At 45.6% G+C, this 13,601-nt stretch overlaps 1 protein-coding gene across 2 annotated transcripts in view; it reads right to left on the minus strand.

Annotated features, from left to right (window-relative positions):
• Window positions 1-939: 939 nt before the first annotated feature.
• Window positions 940-13,601, minus strand: part of EFNA5 (ephrin A5) — a 303,987-nt gene continuing 291,325 nt past the window's right edge. The window contains exons 3-5 of one of the 2 annotated variants that reach the window (XM_002713956.5): window positions 11,196-11,261; window positions 10,708-10,788; window positions 940-5,433 (exon numbers count right to left, since the gene is read on the minus strand). In XM_002713956.5, the coding sequence (XP_002714002.1) occupies window positions 5,312-5,433; window positions 10,708-10,788; window positions 11,196-11,261 (269 nt within the window). In that variant the 3' untranslated portion in view covers window positions 940-5,311. The remainder of the gene's footprint in view (window positions 5,434-10,707; window positions 10,789-11,195; window positions 11,262-13,601) is intronic. The other variant, XM_051853591.2, reaches the window with a different exon arrangement.

A 13,601-nucleotide genomic window follows, 5' to 3' on the forward strand; every position in this document is an offset into this window, starting at 1 on the left:
TGGTGAAGATGGCAATGATAATGTAATGCTGTTCTGGTTAGAATGTCACAGGGCTGGTCCAGCACATTTTTTTTTAATGTGAGTTGTTCCTCATTCTATAAAGCTGCCATTCTTCATTAGCAAAGAAAGGTTACAGTAAGTTATAATTAGTGTTTAGTGGCCTGTCAAATAATTAAGCATAATAAAAAGCTTTCAATGAGTTTAATGTTAACATGGTGTAATTAAAGCCAAGTCTTGAAATGCATTAGGTGTCTATTATGCCACATATCGGCTGCTTTTTCCCTCTACAGACAAAATTCTCAAATTGTGCTTATAGCAATGTCATCATCAAAGACAAAAACATCACGCAGATGCACAATGGGCTATCCAGTGCCCAACAAGGGGAGAATTCAGAAAATCAAACAAATCACTGTGCAATCGTTATTTACGGTTAAGGAGACTGAGTCCCAGAGACATTGTGTGACTTGCTCCAGGTCACACAGAGGTAAATCGAGACTTCCTTATAAGTGAGAACGAGTGACCGTTAGTATCTCTGTGTTTCCTTTTTAAGTGTCAGGTGCTCGCTGGGGAAAAGGCTCATCTGCTCTTTTTCCTGATGGGGTGTAAAAAATATGTGCAAAGTCCAAGAATATACTTTGTTTTTAGCTCTTGGTGCATTTAAGTTGTTTTAGGATGCAGGGCTTGTCGTGGCGCCTCTCTTAAGGCTGAAATACAGGGCCAAGGCTGAAATCGCCCTATTCTCTCATAAGAATAACTGGTTTGTGCTTACGATACCCGGCCCATTTTTAACCCTGCATTCTTTGAGCTTCCCAGGCCTTCTCTTGTGCTTGCCGTATTATCTTTTCTGTCCACAAAGATTTTGAAAAATCAGCAGACTGCAAGTAGCCCCTGAAATAAAGGCGTCATTCAAGGAACAAAGAAGTAGAATGAGGGCTCCAATTAAAATGATGAAAATCTTTAATTTTTATTTAGGTATAATTGTACGGACACGTGTATATACAAATACAGATCGTATGGGTTTCCTCGTGTGTGGGTTTTTTTTTTTTTTTTTACATTTTCTTTTACGTTTATATAATGTCAGCATTTCAAAACAGCACTGGATGAGGAAGTGGGCGGGAGCTGCCAAGCAGGGCAGTACAAGCACAGGACCACACGGAGCTGGACTGCACACCCAGACGCACACACAATGAGTGGCTTCAATGGCGTGTCAAGAGTAAGCATGGAAAGCGGATCTTGACTCATGGGTAACCTCCAACATGCCAGCATCTATTAAACTGTACAGACAATGGGAGCGAGGAGCAAGCCCATTGCAGGGAGATTTGTCTCACATCCGAGCAGCTCTGGGGCAAATGCATGGGAAAAACTCAGTGATGCCAAGCCAGAGACAGACCTGCCCATTCACGGCTCTGAGGGAAAATAAAATGTAGAGAGGAAGGCAAGAGAACAACAACAACAAAATAATAATAACAGTCAACTTAAAAGGTAAAGGGGCGGAGTGTAGGCAAACGGGGGTGGTGGTGGAGGTGGTTTCAAAAGAAATGCTAGCAACCACATCTCTGAGAGCATGAATGGAAGGGAGGCGTTGAAGACTGCTTGTCTAATTTTTTGAAACTAATAAAAATGGCTGCTGCCGTTGCTAAGGCACCGGATTAAAAAACAGAGTCCCCTGACAATCCACAGGTACTGAGTGACCTTCCTTTCACAACGACAGAGAGGGAGACAGCCCCCAATGAACCTTCCTCAGTGGACGGGTTCGCAACCACTCCCAGGTGTGAGTTGCCCATGACACTGACAAGACTCTTCCTGGGGCAGGGGTGGAATGGGACAGTCCAGGAAAACAACCACAAATAGGAAACCAAAGTACAGAACCGCTACTCACGTCCCTAACCCTTTTCAAACCAACATGCTGGTGGCGGCTGGGGACCGCAGGGCTCTAACATCAGACCTGGGAAACATCAAGGACAAAAGATTGGTCACAAAAGTCATGTGTTCCAGGTCCCCAGATGATGCAATCTTAAGGTAGGGCGGGCGATGACTGCTGTGTGAGTCCCGTATGGAGCAGTGTCACAGGCACTGGTGACTCTTTTTCTTGGTCACAGACACACAGGATGTTTCAAAGCCTCAATGCATGTTTTGTATCCTGAAAGTCTATTGTTCTCACTTACAAAAGACATAAGAATCAAATTAATACTTTATTATCAAACACTATATACAACAGAGGTTGCTAATAATACAGAATTTAAAGAACGCAGGTTTTTTTTTTTTTTTTTTCAAATGTTTTACTTTTCTTTCCTCTGCCACCCAAGAAAGTACAGTACAAAACAATAGTCTAAACTAACACAAACTGTTACCTGGTCTATTAAAGGATACACGGTATCCACTAAACAGACAGATCCTTATTTCTTGCTGCATGTCGCAAAGCCCTTGGCAACCAGGGGCAAAGGTCGCTGGGGTTTGACTAACCTGGGCTGAGGGGGCTGCAGCTCTGGTTGTCCCTCAGATTTGTGGATTGTTGTTGAACTTCAAAGCTGCTACAAAGTTGCATCTACATCCTCCTAAGCACCCAGGGGATTAGGACCACACAAAAGGCCACCAGCGCGTATTGGACAAGATGAAAACTATCTAACACCCACCATCTTGAAAACTCCATGACAAGTGTATTAGCTATGATTACATCACCTATAGGTTAGAGAAGCATACTGTCTACTGGCGTGGATAGTCTTGCTATTTTTTTGTCTTTTTTTTATGTAATTTGTAGTGGCACAATAGTGAAGTAAAGGGATCTAATTTTGTTGTGAAAAAATGAGAGACAATGGCAGAGAGGGCCATGAGCAATTATTTCATCATTTGTTAGAGACAAATGCTAGGGAAACCACAGAAGTCACCATTTCTAAAATGAAATTAACACTGCTAATGTAGTTATGACTAACTGGAATCATTACAGGAGCGTTTGATTTCCTTGTGGTTATAGAACATGCAGTAGTATTCTGGTTCTGACTATGGATCCACTTTAGAAGGTTCTGTCCCCCTACCCAGCTCCCACTGGACCAACAAGCCTGTAACTATTCATAAAAAGAAGTGTTTCTGGATATTACTGAGAGTTCGGAGCATATAAAGAGTTAAAGGAAAAAGGAACCGAATGCTGTGAACCTTCGCTTCCATGAAATGGTGGCTACTTTCTGTGGTAAGACTCTGCCACTGTGGAGAAGTCCCCAGTGCCAGGGGAGGATGATCCGTTGTGTCTGTGGGGCTGGCAACCCCACGCACATGGCTCCAAGTGAGAACATACTCAGCAGTAACATCCACTCCAAGCGGACCAGGTAAGCTCAGATGACAGCACACGTACACCTCTTCAGGGTGCAGGATGTCTACAGCTGCCTTTCATTCACATAGTTTTCTAGGTTGGAACTACTCACAACTCTACATCAATTCCCATTCATGAAGTTTGCCCATAACACAACCCCGTCTTTTTTTTTTTTTACATACACATCTTTAAAAAAAATATATTAAAAAATCCTTATTTTGCTGGAATGCTTTCAATTTTTCACATTTCACATGATCATTGCATTTATCGATCTGTCTTTTTTAAATTCTGAAAGGCATGGTATCTACTGACATGTCTTGCAATCGTGGAAAAAAAAAAAGGCTAGGTTGCTTTCCCATCACTCTGAACGCTTCTCCCTGCCTAGGCTTTGGAGTTTGAAGTTCATGACAGCCCCACCAGTGGAAACCCTAAGGCTTGCAGTTCCTGTTAATGCACTGGAAACACCCCCTGTTGGCCATGCTAAGATTCGTTCAACAGGGTCATCCTGCATTTACCCTCCTTCTGCCCCACCCCCACAATGAAACAAGATAACCCCCATATTTCTAAATGTACCAGGGGATACCACTTTTTCTCACAAGTTTAAATAGGACAAGCATATATACTCACTCTCAGCATAAAGTATATCTAAATAATGTATTTTCTATTCTAGTGGATTTTTAAAAAAATATTTTGTTAAAGTCTTTGGGACTCCATCTTGTTTATCTCCCACAGATAAACATATGTTTCCCCCTACGCTTTAGGCTGTGTCAGAAAGGGAAAGAATATAAAATCAACACGTGAACTGCTTTTATTCCAAACTTTGGAATTTTTATTCCAAATTTCCCTTTGGCCCTCCCAAGTAGTGCTGGCTGGCTCTCCTGAGGGCAGGGGGTTGGGGTCCCAGCCCCTGCATTTGTGGAGTAGGGAGCAAACTGTGGGCACTGGGGTGGGAGGCGGGGAAAGGCCACAGCACACTGGCGCTCCAGCAAAGCCAACCAGCACCTCCTCTGGCCACCGATGCCCTTTCCTTGGTACATACCACCCCCCAGAGGAGCAGCCGAAGCTATTCCACTCTGAACTCATCAACCCTGGCTTGTCAGCCTTGGGGAAGGTCACTTTATTCATAAAAATGCCTCTTTGAGTTTCTAAAAAAGAAAAGAAAAGAAAAGTTGTAGCACCATGGTGATCTGTATTCGAAGAAACCAAATCTGGTGTGCATTGCCCAATCACCAAAAAAATTCGAGGCACTCATCCGTACACAGCCCCACCCAACGGGTCATTTTTCTCACTTATTCTGGGTTGGCATTCCTGCCTGCAGCCCACCTCCCGCACAAAAGGGCTTCTTTTACAGAGCACGAGTTTAGCTGTCAAGAATGCTTGAAGACAGTCATATTAAAAACAAAAACAAAAATGAAACGAAACCCAGTGTCTCAACCTTTTAGAAGCCTGTTCATTTATAGACTCCTGGAGGAAATGGTGTAATTTTCTATCTATTCTGAATACCTCCCCTCTGGGCCTGACACGGTGACTTGATGCCCTCACAATCGTCTCACAGTCCCGAAAGAGAAGGCATAAATATTGTATAGCAGAGTCCTCGCGGGCTGCACCTGCTACTATGACTTCCTCGTCCAGAGCCCGCTGCCCAGTGCGCTAACAACGGAGGTGCGCTTTTACAGGAAAATGCACGGGGCTGACGAACCACCCGTGTCCCTACGGCCATTTGGCATTTTCGCCTGGAGTCCATTTAATTTGGAGGGGGAGAGAGAGAGAGAGAGAGAGAGACGAGGGTAAGGGCTGGGGTCGGGTGAGGGAGGCAGCAACGAGATTCACCCCCTGCCCGGCCCCAAGGTGTTGCTTAGAATTCAGGCGGAAGGAAAGAAAACAAAAAAAAATCTGACATCTGCCAAAAACCAATAACAAGTCCCTTCTTAGGATGAGCAGTTAAGTGGGTCTCTGGTGTTCCAAGACCCCGGCGTTCTCTGTGACAGGCGACGGGAGGAGACTGTGCTATAATGTCAAAAGCATCGCCAGGAGGAACAGCAGGATTGCCAAAAGGCGGCTGGGTATCCTTGGTGTCTGGGCCGCGTTCTCTCCGCGGGATGGCTCGGCTGACTCATGTACGGTGTCATCTGTTCAAACAGAAAGCACACATTCCAGTGAGACTTTACATCCTTAATAACGTGATCGCGGCAGCCTGCTACAAAGGAGGGTAATGAACCTTGTGCCACCATTGACTTTCATGTCTGCATAATTGCTCATATTTACAGCAAACAGAGGAGGGGCCGAGAAGATCGGGCTTTTTCGCCAATAATCATCCTTCCCTTAAGAGTGGCGTGGGGCGGGGAGCCGGGGGAGAGGAAATCACCCAGCGTGCTAACTTCTGGCACGTGAGCTGCTTTGGTTTGCTAGCAGTTAGGTGCTCCGTGCACGCACTGGCGTGCCAGACCGCACCTTCAAACCCTAGGGTGTCAGTCAGGAGGAGGCAATGATGCTGCCCCACTGGTGGTGAAGCAGAACTGGCTTGTGCACTGCCCTTGTTTAGGCCGTGCTGAATGTGGGTTGTTGGGTGCCTAGATGGGTTTTCAAACACGAAAAATTAAATGCCAAAAACGACAGCGTTTCAAATAAAAGACACACAATGCCCAGTAAACTTCAATAAGCCGGTGCCCACTGGTTTGCCTACAATTAGGAATCAATTATGGTGCTATTTTCCACAACAAGCCCTGTATCTCCAGGATTAAATTACTTGAACTTGACGATTTTTGTTTTTATCGGGGCTGAAGCTTGGCATTTAAATTATCAGCGTGGATGCAAATTTTCCTCTAAATAAAATGGATTAAGTGAGTTAAGCTTCTTTTATTTAGCTCTAAAGTGTTCTAGGAGGCTGCCTCTGACTCGGGATAGCCTCACTGATCTGCATGATAAACACGCTTCGCTTCCAAACGGGAACTCTGCGGTAATTAGTTCCCCAAAACAGACCGCGGGCCAGCCTAGGAGCCATGCTCTCTCTGCTCAGTGTTGGCTGGCCTCTTCCTCCGCCTGGCTTTGCTTGTGCTGGGAGTCCAGGTGCTATCTAAATGCCGTGTCCTGGGCGCTACCAGTGGCCCTCTGTTCAGAGGTAATTGGGCATCACGAGAGCATCCTGAAGGAGCCCCGTGATCACCATCCACTCGATAGTGAATGGGTAACCAGCGACGGCGGTTTTCAATCTCACAGACCTCGAGGAGTCATCCCTAAAACAACCTGAGTGACCCACCCTGATCCCCTTCCTGGAGTAACTATCCATTATTTTAACCTCGCTGATGTTTTCCACCCAAACAACACGGCACAACAAGGATGGTTTCTCGCCACTGGGTAGAGTCACACTCCCCATGGTTCATGCTAAAGTAAGCACTTTTCAAGCTCACAGGCTGGCCCGGCTTAAGACAAGTTTGCCTGGGATGTGTCTGTCCACGGGCTCCAGGCCCAGCATGAACTAAGAGGGACAACTTCGCAGTGTGGAGTCCTCTGGGCTCACATGTGCTTGCTCCTCCTCCTTGGGCCTTAGTAAACCTGCATGGAGGGCTTTGGGCTCAAGGTTAGGAAAGCAAGAATCGGAAGACGAATGGGTGCAGAAGAAAATGGGCCAGGCCTGCCTGACGTGGTCCACACTTCCCGTTCTCTTTCCTCTGCTCCTTTCAGCCTGGCAAACGTATTAATGAAAGCTGCAGTTAACAGGAACAGAGTAAAGGCCCCTGATCGTCCTGAAGTTAACAATCCGAATCACTTTCTTAAGAGAGCCCATTTGGTGTCAATCAAATCAACACAGCACGACAGCCTTCATTGTGAAAGAACTGTGAACCCTGAGGATCCCAGAGCTCGTTCTCAGACGTTGCTCATATTTATACACCTGAAACGGCATCTGTGATTAGTTCGTCTCTATTTGATTGACTAACATAGCACCTAATCCATCTCCTCCCAAGGCTACTGGTAGGTTGTATGGATGAGCATGGAGGAGACCTGTTCATGGACCCCAGCCCCTCCCGGGTGCTCAGCTTGTTCTCCGGCTCCACTCAACACAAGATACGGTGGATGAACTCTGCAGGATCCCTGAAAGGAAGGCTCTTCTTTCCAGCTAAATGAAACACAGACATCTTCACTGACGCTCTCTGGAATTAGTCCTTTTAGAAGCAACCGATGCACCTGCCCCCAAACGTCTAAGCAACCCATGTCTTGGCCCCATAGGAGAAAACCCAAGCCATTAGGGCACAGAGCTTTGCTTCTCCTTCCGGCTACACTTGCTCCTCAATCAGGATTCCAGAAAGCATCCTTTGATGAACATGGGCCTCACTGTCGGGAGAGTCTATGGCCCCTGAGAGTGAAATGAGAAACTGTCATCTGGGTAAAGCTGAGCAGTCTCAAAATTCTAAGGAGGAATTTACAAGCACAATCTATCCTTACAGAAATAACACCTACATCCAAGAGTGTTTCCAACACTTGCAACAGTGAACATGGCTTGGAAGAAAAAAAATGTTCCTCTTCCGAAGCCAAATGGAGTCTGTCTCCTGGCTACAGGATTCCTCCTCTGCACGGGGGTTGCACTGGTTAACTGGAAGAACACTGGCAATCTCTTGGAGCATGTTAGGTGGCATATGTCTGCCCTGAGATCATCCTGCATCCCTGATGATAGGAAACTGGCAGGCAGAGTGTGCAAGCAAACAAAAAGGACAAATACATTCCAAAGACAGGTGAATTAGTACACATTGCCGAGAACATGCAGGGAATCCTCGCAGGCCTGCTGGATTCACAAAGCCTGGGTCTCCGATCCAGAGCCGGGAGAGGTGCCTATTCATCCGTTCTTCAATGCAGTGGAGAAAAGCTGCGGGTCCCATGGGACTTTCTTTGGAATGGGGGGAAGTGCCCGGATCTGTGGCTGTCTCCCTATTGCCAGGAGATGTGGCCCCACCTTGTCGCCCCATTTTAATACGGATGCTAAGCCGCAAGCCACAACACACACATGGAGCTTTCCCTGTGAAACCCCCACAATCCGCTCCCCTACACACACACACACACACACATTCTAATTGCATTGCGCCAAACTTTTGCAAACTTCCATCAGTCATTCTAAGGTACTGCAGAAAGTTCACAGAAAAATGGAATTCAAAGACAAAGTTCACTGCAGTGCCAAAAAAATTTAAAATCCATGCAGAGCTTTTCCATAATATGCATTTTCCATAAACTTTTTGAAGAGCCATGTATGCATGAATTGCAAACTTTTTTGCTCCCAAATAAAGCCATCTTCCAATTCTACTTTCCATGGATTTTCTGCAGTGTGCGTGCACGTCCACAGGTTTGGGGCCATGGTAAGTTTTAAACGTTGAGTGACAAACAGCTTGCTTCCTGAAAGACAGGGGAATTTGCTCGTGTATGAAAGCAGCTTTTAGCATGCTTTTTTATCATGAGTGGAATCCAAAGGCAATTCTAACAGCGGAGTGGCGCTCTGTGTGTTTCTTCATTATTAGAGAAAAACACACAACCTGCTGTTTTCCAAACAGTCGCTCACTCTCTAGATGGGCCATGGCGTTTACCTGGGAAAAAGACCATGGGAAAAGAGTGCTTTTGTTCTTCACAGTTTGCATGAGCAATCGTAATCCTGGGCAAGCACTGTTTGGGACAAGCCTGACTCTGCCAGTCCTTCTACTTGGGGCTTATTAACAAAGCCGAGAGAATTAAGTGTTCTTTATGAACATGCACACCTCTCGCCATGGAGAGAATCTATTTTTGTCCCAGTGTTGGCCTGGGAGGCAAGAGATCCGAAGAGGAAGCCTGCATGTATCTAGCTAGCTGTGTGGCCTGGGTAAGCCTCCCCAGTTACGAAGGGAGAGTGGAGACGCTGGTGTTTACAAGGGATGCCCTCTAGCTTGTAGATCCTGTGGTGGTCCAAGTCCTCGCGCTGGGCAGGGGGGGGGGTGGAGCCTGGCGCCTAGAAAAGTCCCAGTAATGCTTCCAGATCTCCAGGACACAATTAAACTGTCTCCGTGCCGGCACTCACTCCTCGCCGCTTTCCAAAGTGGCTCTCAGTCCCCCAGAGAGCTAAAGGGGCCTCTGGGTGCTCATGTGTGCAGCTTGGGTCTGTCCTCTGGGTGAGATGCCTGCCTTCCAGAAACAGAATGCTGGGGTGCGGGGAGGAGAGCCCCAAACTCTCCCTGCCAGTTACAACGTGAGTGCTATCATACGTCTCCCTGAGGTTCACTGCCTGCGTTGTCCTGGTAACAATACTCAGAGGACGAAGTGCACCTTCAAACCCTTTCATTTCTAGGACCACAGAAAGAGACGTCTCACTCTAAAAACAAAAAAGACAAAAAACAAAACTCCATTTCCCTAAGGGGCTCCAATCTCTTTCTGATGAGGAAATAATTTTATTTCCTGTAAGGTTTGGGATGGTCAGGGCAGCTGGGCAAGGACACCAGAGAAGATCAGGTGGAACAAGGAGAAGACCTCCTACTTGGGGGAGTGCTCAGGGGGTTCCAAGGAATCCCCGTAAGGAGCAGCGGAGACGGGGCCACTGCCTCTCACAATCCATCTGGAGGCACTGAGTGGCCAGACTGAATTTAAAATGCAAGGACTAGCTTATAGGTTCCCATCATCCAAAGTATGCTACGTTGTCAATGTGCTGATGGTTGCTTTTCTGGCTTTTTACTTTCCTTCCTAGTGGTAAGGAAGTCTGGTTCTGTAGAAGTCAGTGGGAGAAAAAAATACAGCCTTAAAACAGGATTTGCCTTATCTGCAAGCACCACAGGTGGCCCCACAGAATCCTGGGACCTGTGAGGGCTCAGCAGGTGCGCGCATTTGCAGCCTCCGCAACAGGTTGGTGCTTCTGCAGACCCCGCGCCGTGGATGGCACCAGCATAGGTCAGACTGGCACAGAATGAAGCTCTTGAGCTCAGCTCAGTGATACGTGGGAATGTCCAGAGAAAACTAAGAATGTTGAACTAACTGCGTCTTACTATTCTTATCCACAGATTTGGACCTGATAAAAAGAAAGTTTTTATAAACAGATTCGGCAGAAATGTCTTCTGTCTTACATGAAAATAGATCCTTTAATATTCAGCGATTCACCAGCATGCTCTGAGGACACGATAAGAGGCAGTGAGAGTTTAGCATTCTGATGGGGCTTCTATATTAGGATACTGCGTTATGTGAAACCCATGTCCAAAAAAGAAAAGCCACATCTTATCTAACATGCATTTCACGAAGATACTTGGAGGAATGAGGTAGAATATAAGTAACATTAGCACCACTAGCAATGAGCAAAAGCAGGAGAACTCTACGTGCAAACATGCAGAGGAAGAAAGGAAAAAAAGTACCGAAGCACCAGAGAGATAGATGCATTTTGTTAAAAGAGATTCTCTAAGCATACTAACCTGCTGGTTCTAATGAATTTTCTACTTTGTCGTTAACATCGAAAACACGATCATGAACACCTATAGTTTTCATACAGCTATCTATAACAAAAATAGAGATAACAGCCAAATATGTTAGTGAAGACACCCTTAAACTCCCATTGCTTTCTTTTTTTTCTTTCTCTCTATGTTTTTTTTTTCCTTTTATTCATGTAGAGACTGTTTTACAATCAGTGGCATGTATCCAAATGCCAATATTGTTCCCATTTGCTGTGCATGTACAACAGTCTAAGAAACAACAAGTTAGCAACTGCTGTGTGTGTACTCAAATAAAAAGCATCATGAAGAATGATGAGAAAAAATATGAAAACTAAAACATGGATGTGGATATACAAAACAGATACCACACAAGATCTAACAGTAACAAAGTTTTACCGCTGTGGACCAGACCACAGGATAAAGCATGCGTGCTAAAGCCACCCTTGGGAAGCTCATTCTGGGGAACTTACTTGTTGGTCTCACAAACACTCTGAGCTTTAGACAGGACCTTCTTCCATTATCTGGGATGGCAGAGGCTGTGGATAAGACAGAGGGGGCAAGAGAGGAAGAAGAAAACAACAAGAGGTTACTTTTCATTATTTGCACACACAAGTGCTTTACAATACATTCTTTCCTAAACAAGAGGAAACAAACTCGCTCATTTCAGGCACTCAGAAACAAGATCCTTCAGCTGAGTCTAACTACGCTAAAAAGGCCTGGGGATGGGGGGTTGTGGTGGAGGGACTCGCACAAGTTCACTGCAAAGGGAACTAAATTAAGTTTATTTTGGTGCAAAAACATGTTGAGATCCACGCATGGTTTTTTTCATGAAAAGTATTTTCCATGAACCTTTGGAAAGACCCTGGGCCTTCTAGGCCGGTACCTTTTCTTTTCAACACAATAAAGAAGGACTCATGCAAGAATGTGGATAATCTGCGAAGAAATACTTTGGATTTTTATTTCAAAGGCTCTTCCATTGAACTTGCTCTGTTATCAATTTTCCCTAAATCGAGAGGATAATGCCTGAGCCCTGTGGCTTTCACAGAGCTGCTCTTCCTGCACACTGCAGGCAAAGGGGCCCGCCAGAGACCCAAGGAGAAGGTGCTGGCACAAGCCAATAGCAGACAGTGTGCAAGGCCGACTTGAACGTGACCTCAGGGAGAGGCGGAAAGCGGAGCTTCGTCTGTCCTAAAGCCTGCCTGTCGGGGCTTTGCAGGTAATTCAATTAGAGGTTTGACTCCAAACCTGGCCCCACGTTCTGCGACTGCATCAAGCCCAGCCACTTCCATCATGCTGTTATCAGGACAATATGCTATTGAGAAAGCACTATGTTGCAATGGTACATTGATTTTCTTAAATCTGCCACAGAGAAGGATGGAATTAATAAAGCAGGCTTACCAAAACATGACAACGTGGTTCAAGTTATAAATCATTTGAGGAAGAAACTTTCTTCCCCTCCTCCAGATAATAGGACTGTAAACTTTCCCTACGTTTGAAAGATTACCCCCTCCCGGGTCTCACAGCGTAATGTCAAAGGGATTTCCGAGGGCAGGGAGACCCTTCACGTCCACATGTGTTTACTAATGCGTTCTAGAAACGACCAGAATTACAGAAACAAGGCCGCATATTTTCCTCCCCACATACTGGCTTCAAGTGGTTTCATTGTTCAGGAAAAGCAGATGACATCAATCAAAACACATATGGCGTACAATGCGTTCGGTAATACCCCGAGTGACAGAGCGAGGCTCGGCCTTCTACGTGCCTTCTGTAAGTCCAGAAAACACGACTGCTGATTTTGCAGGTGACAGGGTTCAACATGCAAGCACCAAACTCATTTTGCGTGAACCTCTTCGTGTAACCCCAGATCCAGGTAACTGCGGAACTTGGAGCAATTCACCACCTAAAAGCCACCGAACAGCAAGGCATTCTCAGAGCCCCCACACCCCGCTACACCTATTGAAAGCTCTAGTTTAAAGACAAAGATGTCGAGGGCCCTTCCCCGGCTCCTGTGGTCACTCTGACAAGCGGTGAAGAAGCGCTAACAGCTGGCTTGGCTGTGGGCTTTCATTAAATCAAAGTCGGAAAACCGTCTTCTTCTGACATTTACAGTAACTGGTGTGTTATTTAGGGCACAATATTTGCACTCTGTGGTTTGATCCAGGAAACAGGGTCCTTCCTGTGCACCCCAGCTGCAAGTGCACCTGTCACAAACTCCACTCGCATAGGTGACTCCACTCATTACAGAGACCACGGGTTCTAAAGCGAGAGGCGGTGTCGCAGGGCTGTTTATGCGGCTGCTCCGTACACCAGGGCAGGGACAACTCCTGGCCAGCCTCCTGAATTTGATTTGCCACATGCAAATCACTGATTTTGGGGATGACACTGCCAGATAAGCAGTCTTAAAGCAGGATCAAATGTTTCATTGTTTTGGTGAGACACTTCTTGGATGTGGTATAGGTTTCACAGATTTCTGATTAGGAGAAATAAATCGAGTCTCTAAAAACTATTGTAGGGCAGGTTGTAATAACCAAAGAGCAGCAAATGATAAACCAGCCAGAAAAAAAAAAAAACAAAAAAACAAAAAAACAAAAAAACACAGATTTCCTTCTTTCTAGCTCTCAAAGATAGACATTAGCGTTAGCTACCTGGTGAGCTACTTTCTTCCACAAAAATGAAAAAAACAGCAACTGCATTCATATGAGAGGGGTCTTCAAAAAGTTCATGGAAACACATCTTATGTAAAAACTATGCATGGCTTTCAAGAATTTTGCAGTAAAATAAACTTACTTTTTATTTTTTAATTTAAAAGTAAATTGTGAAGAGTGCCAATTGTTAAATCAACAACGGGAGTCACTGGGTACAGGCTCCCCACGTAG

This window comes from Oryctolagus cuniculus, chromosome 14 (assembly GCF_964237555.1).
Source record: "Oryctolagus cuniculus chromosome 14, mOryCun1.1, whole genome shotgun sequence".
NCBI classification, from domain to species: Eukaryota; Metazoa; Chordata; class Mammalia; order Lagomorpha; family Leporidae; genus Oryctolagus; species Oryctolagus cuniculus.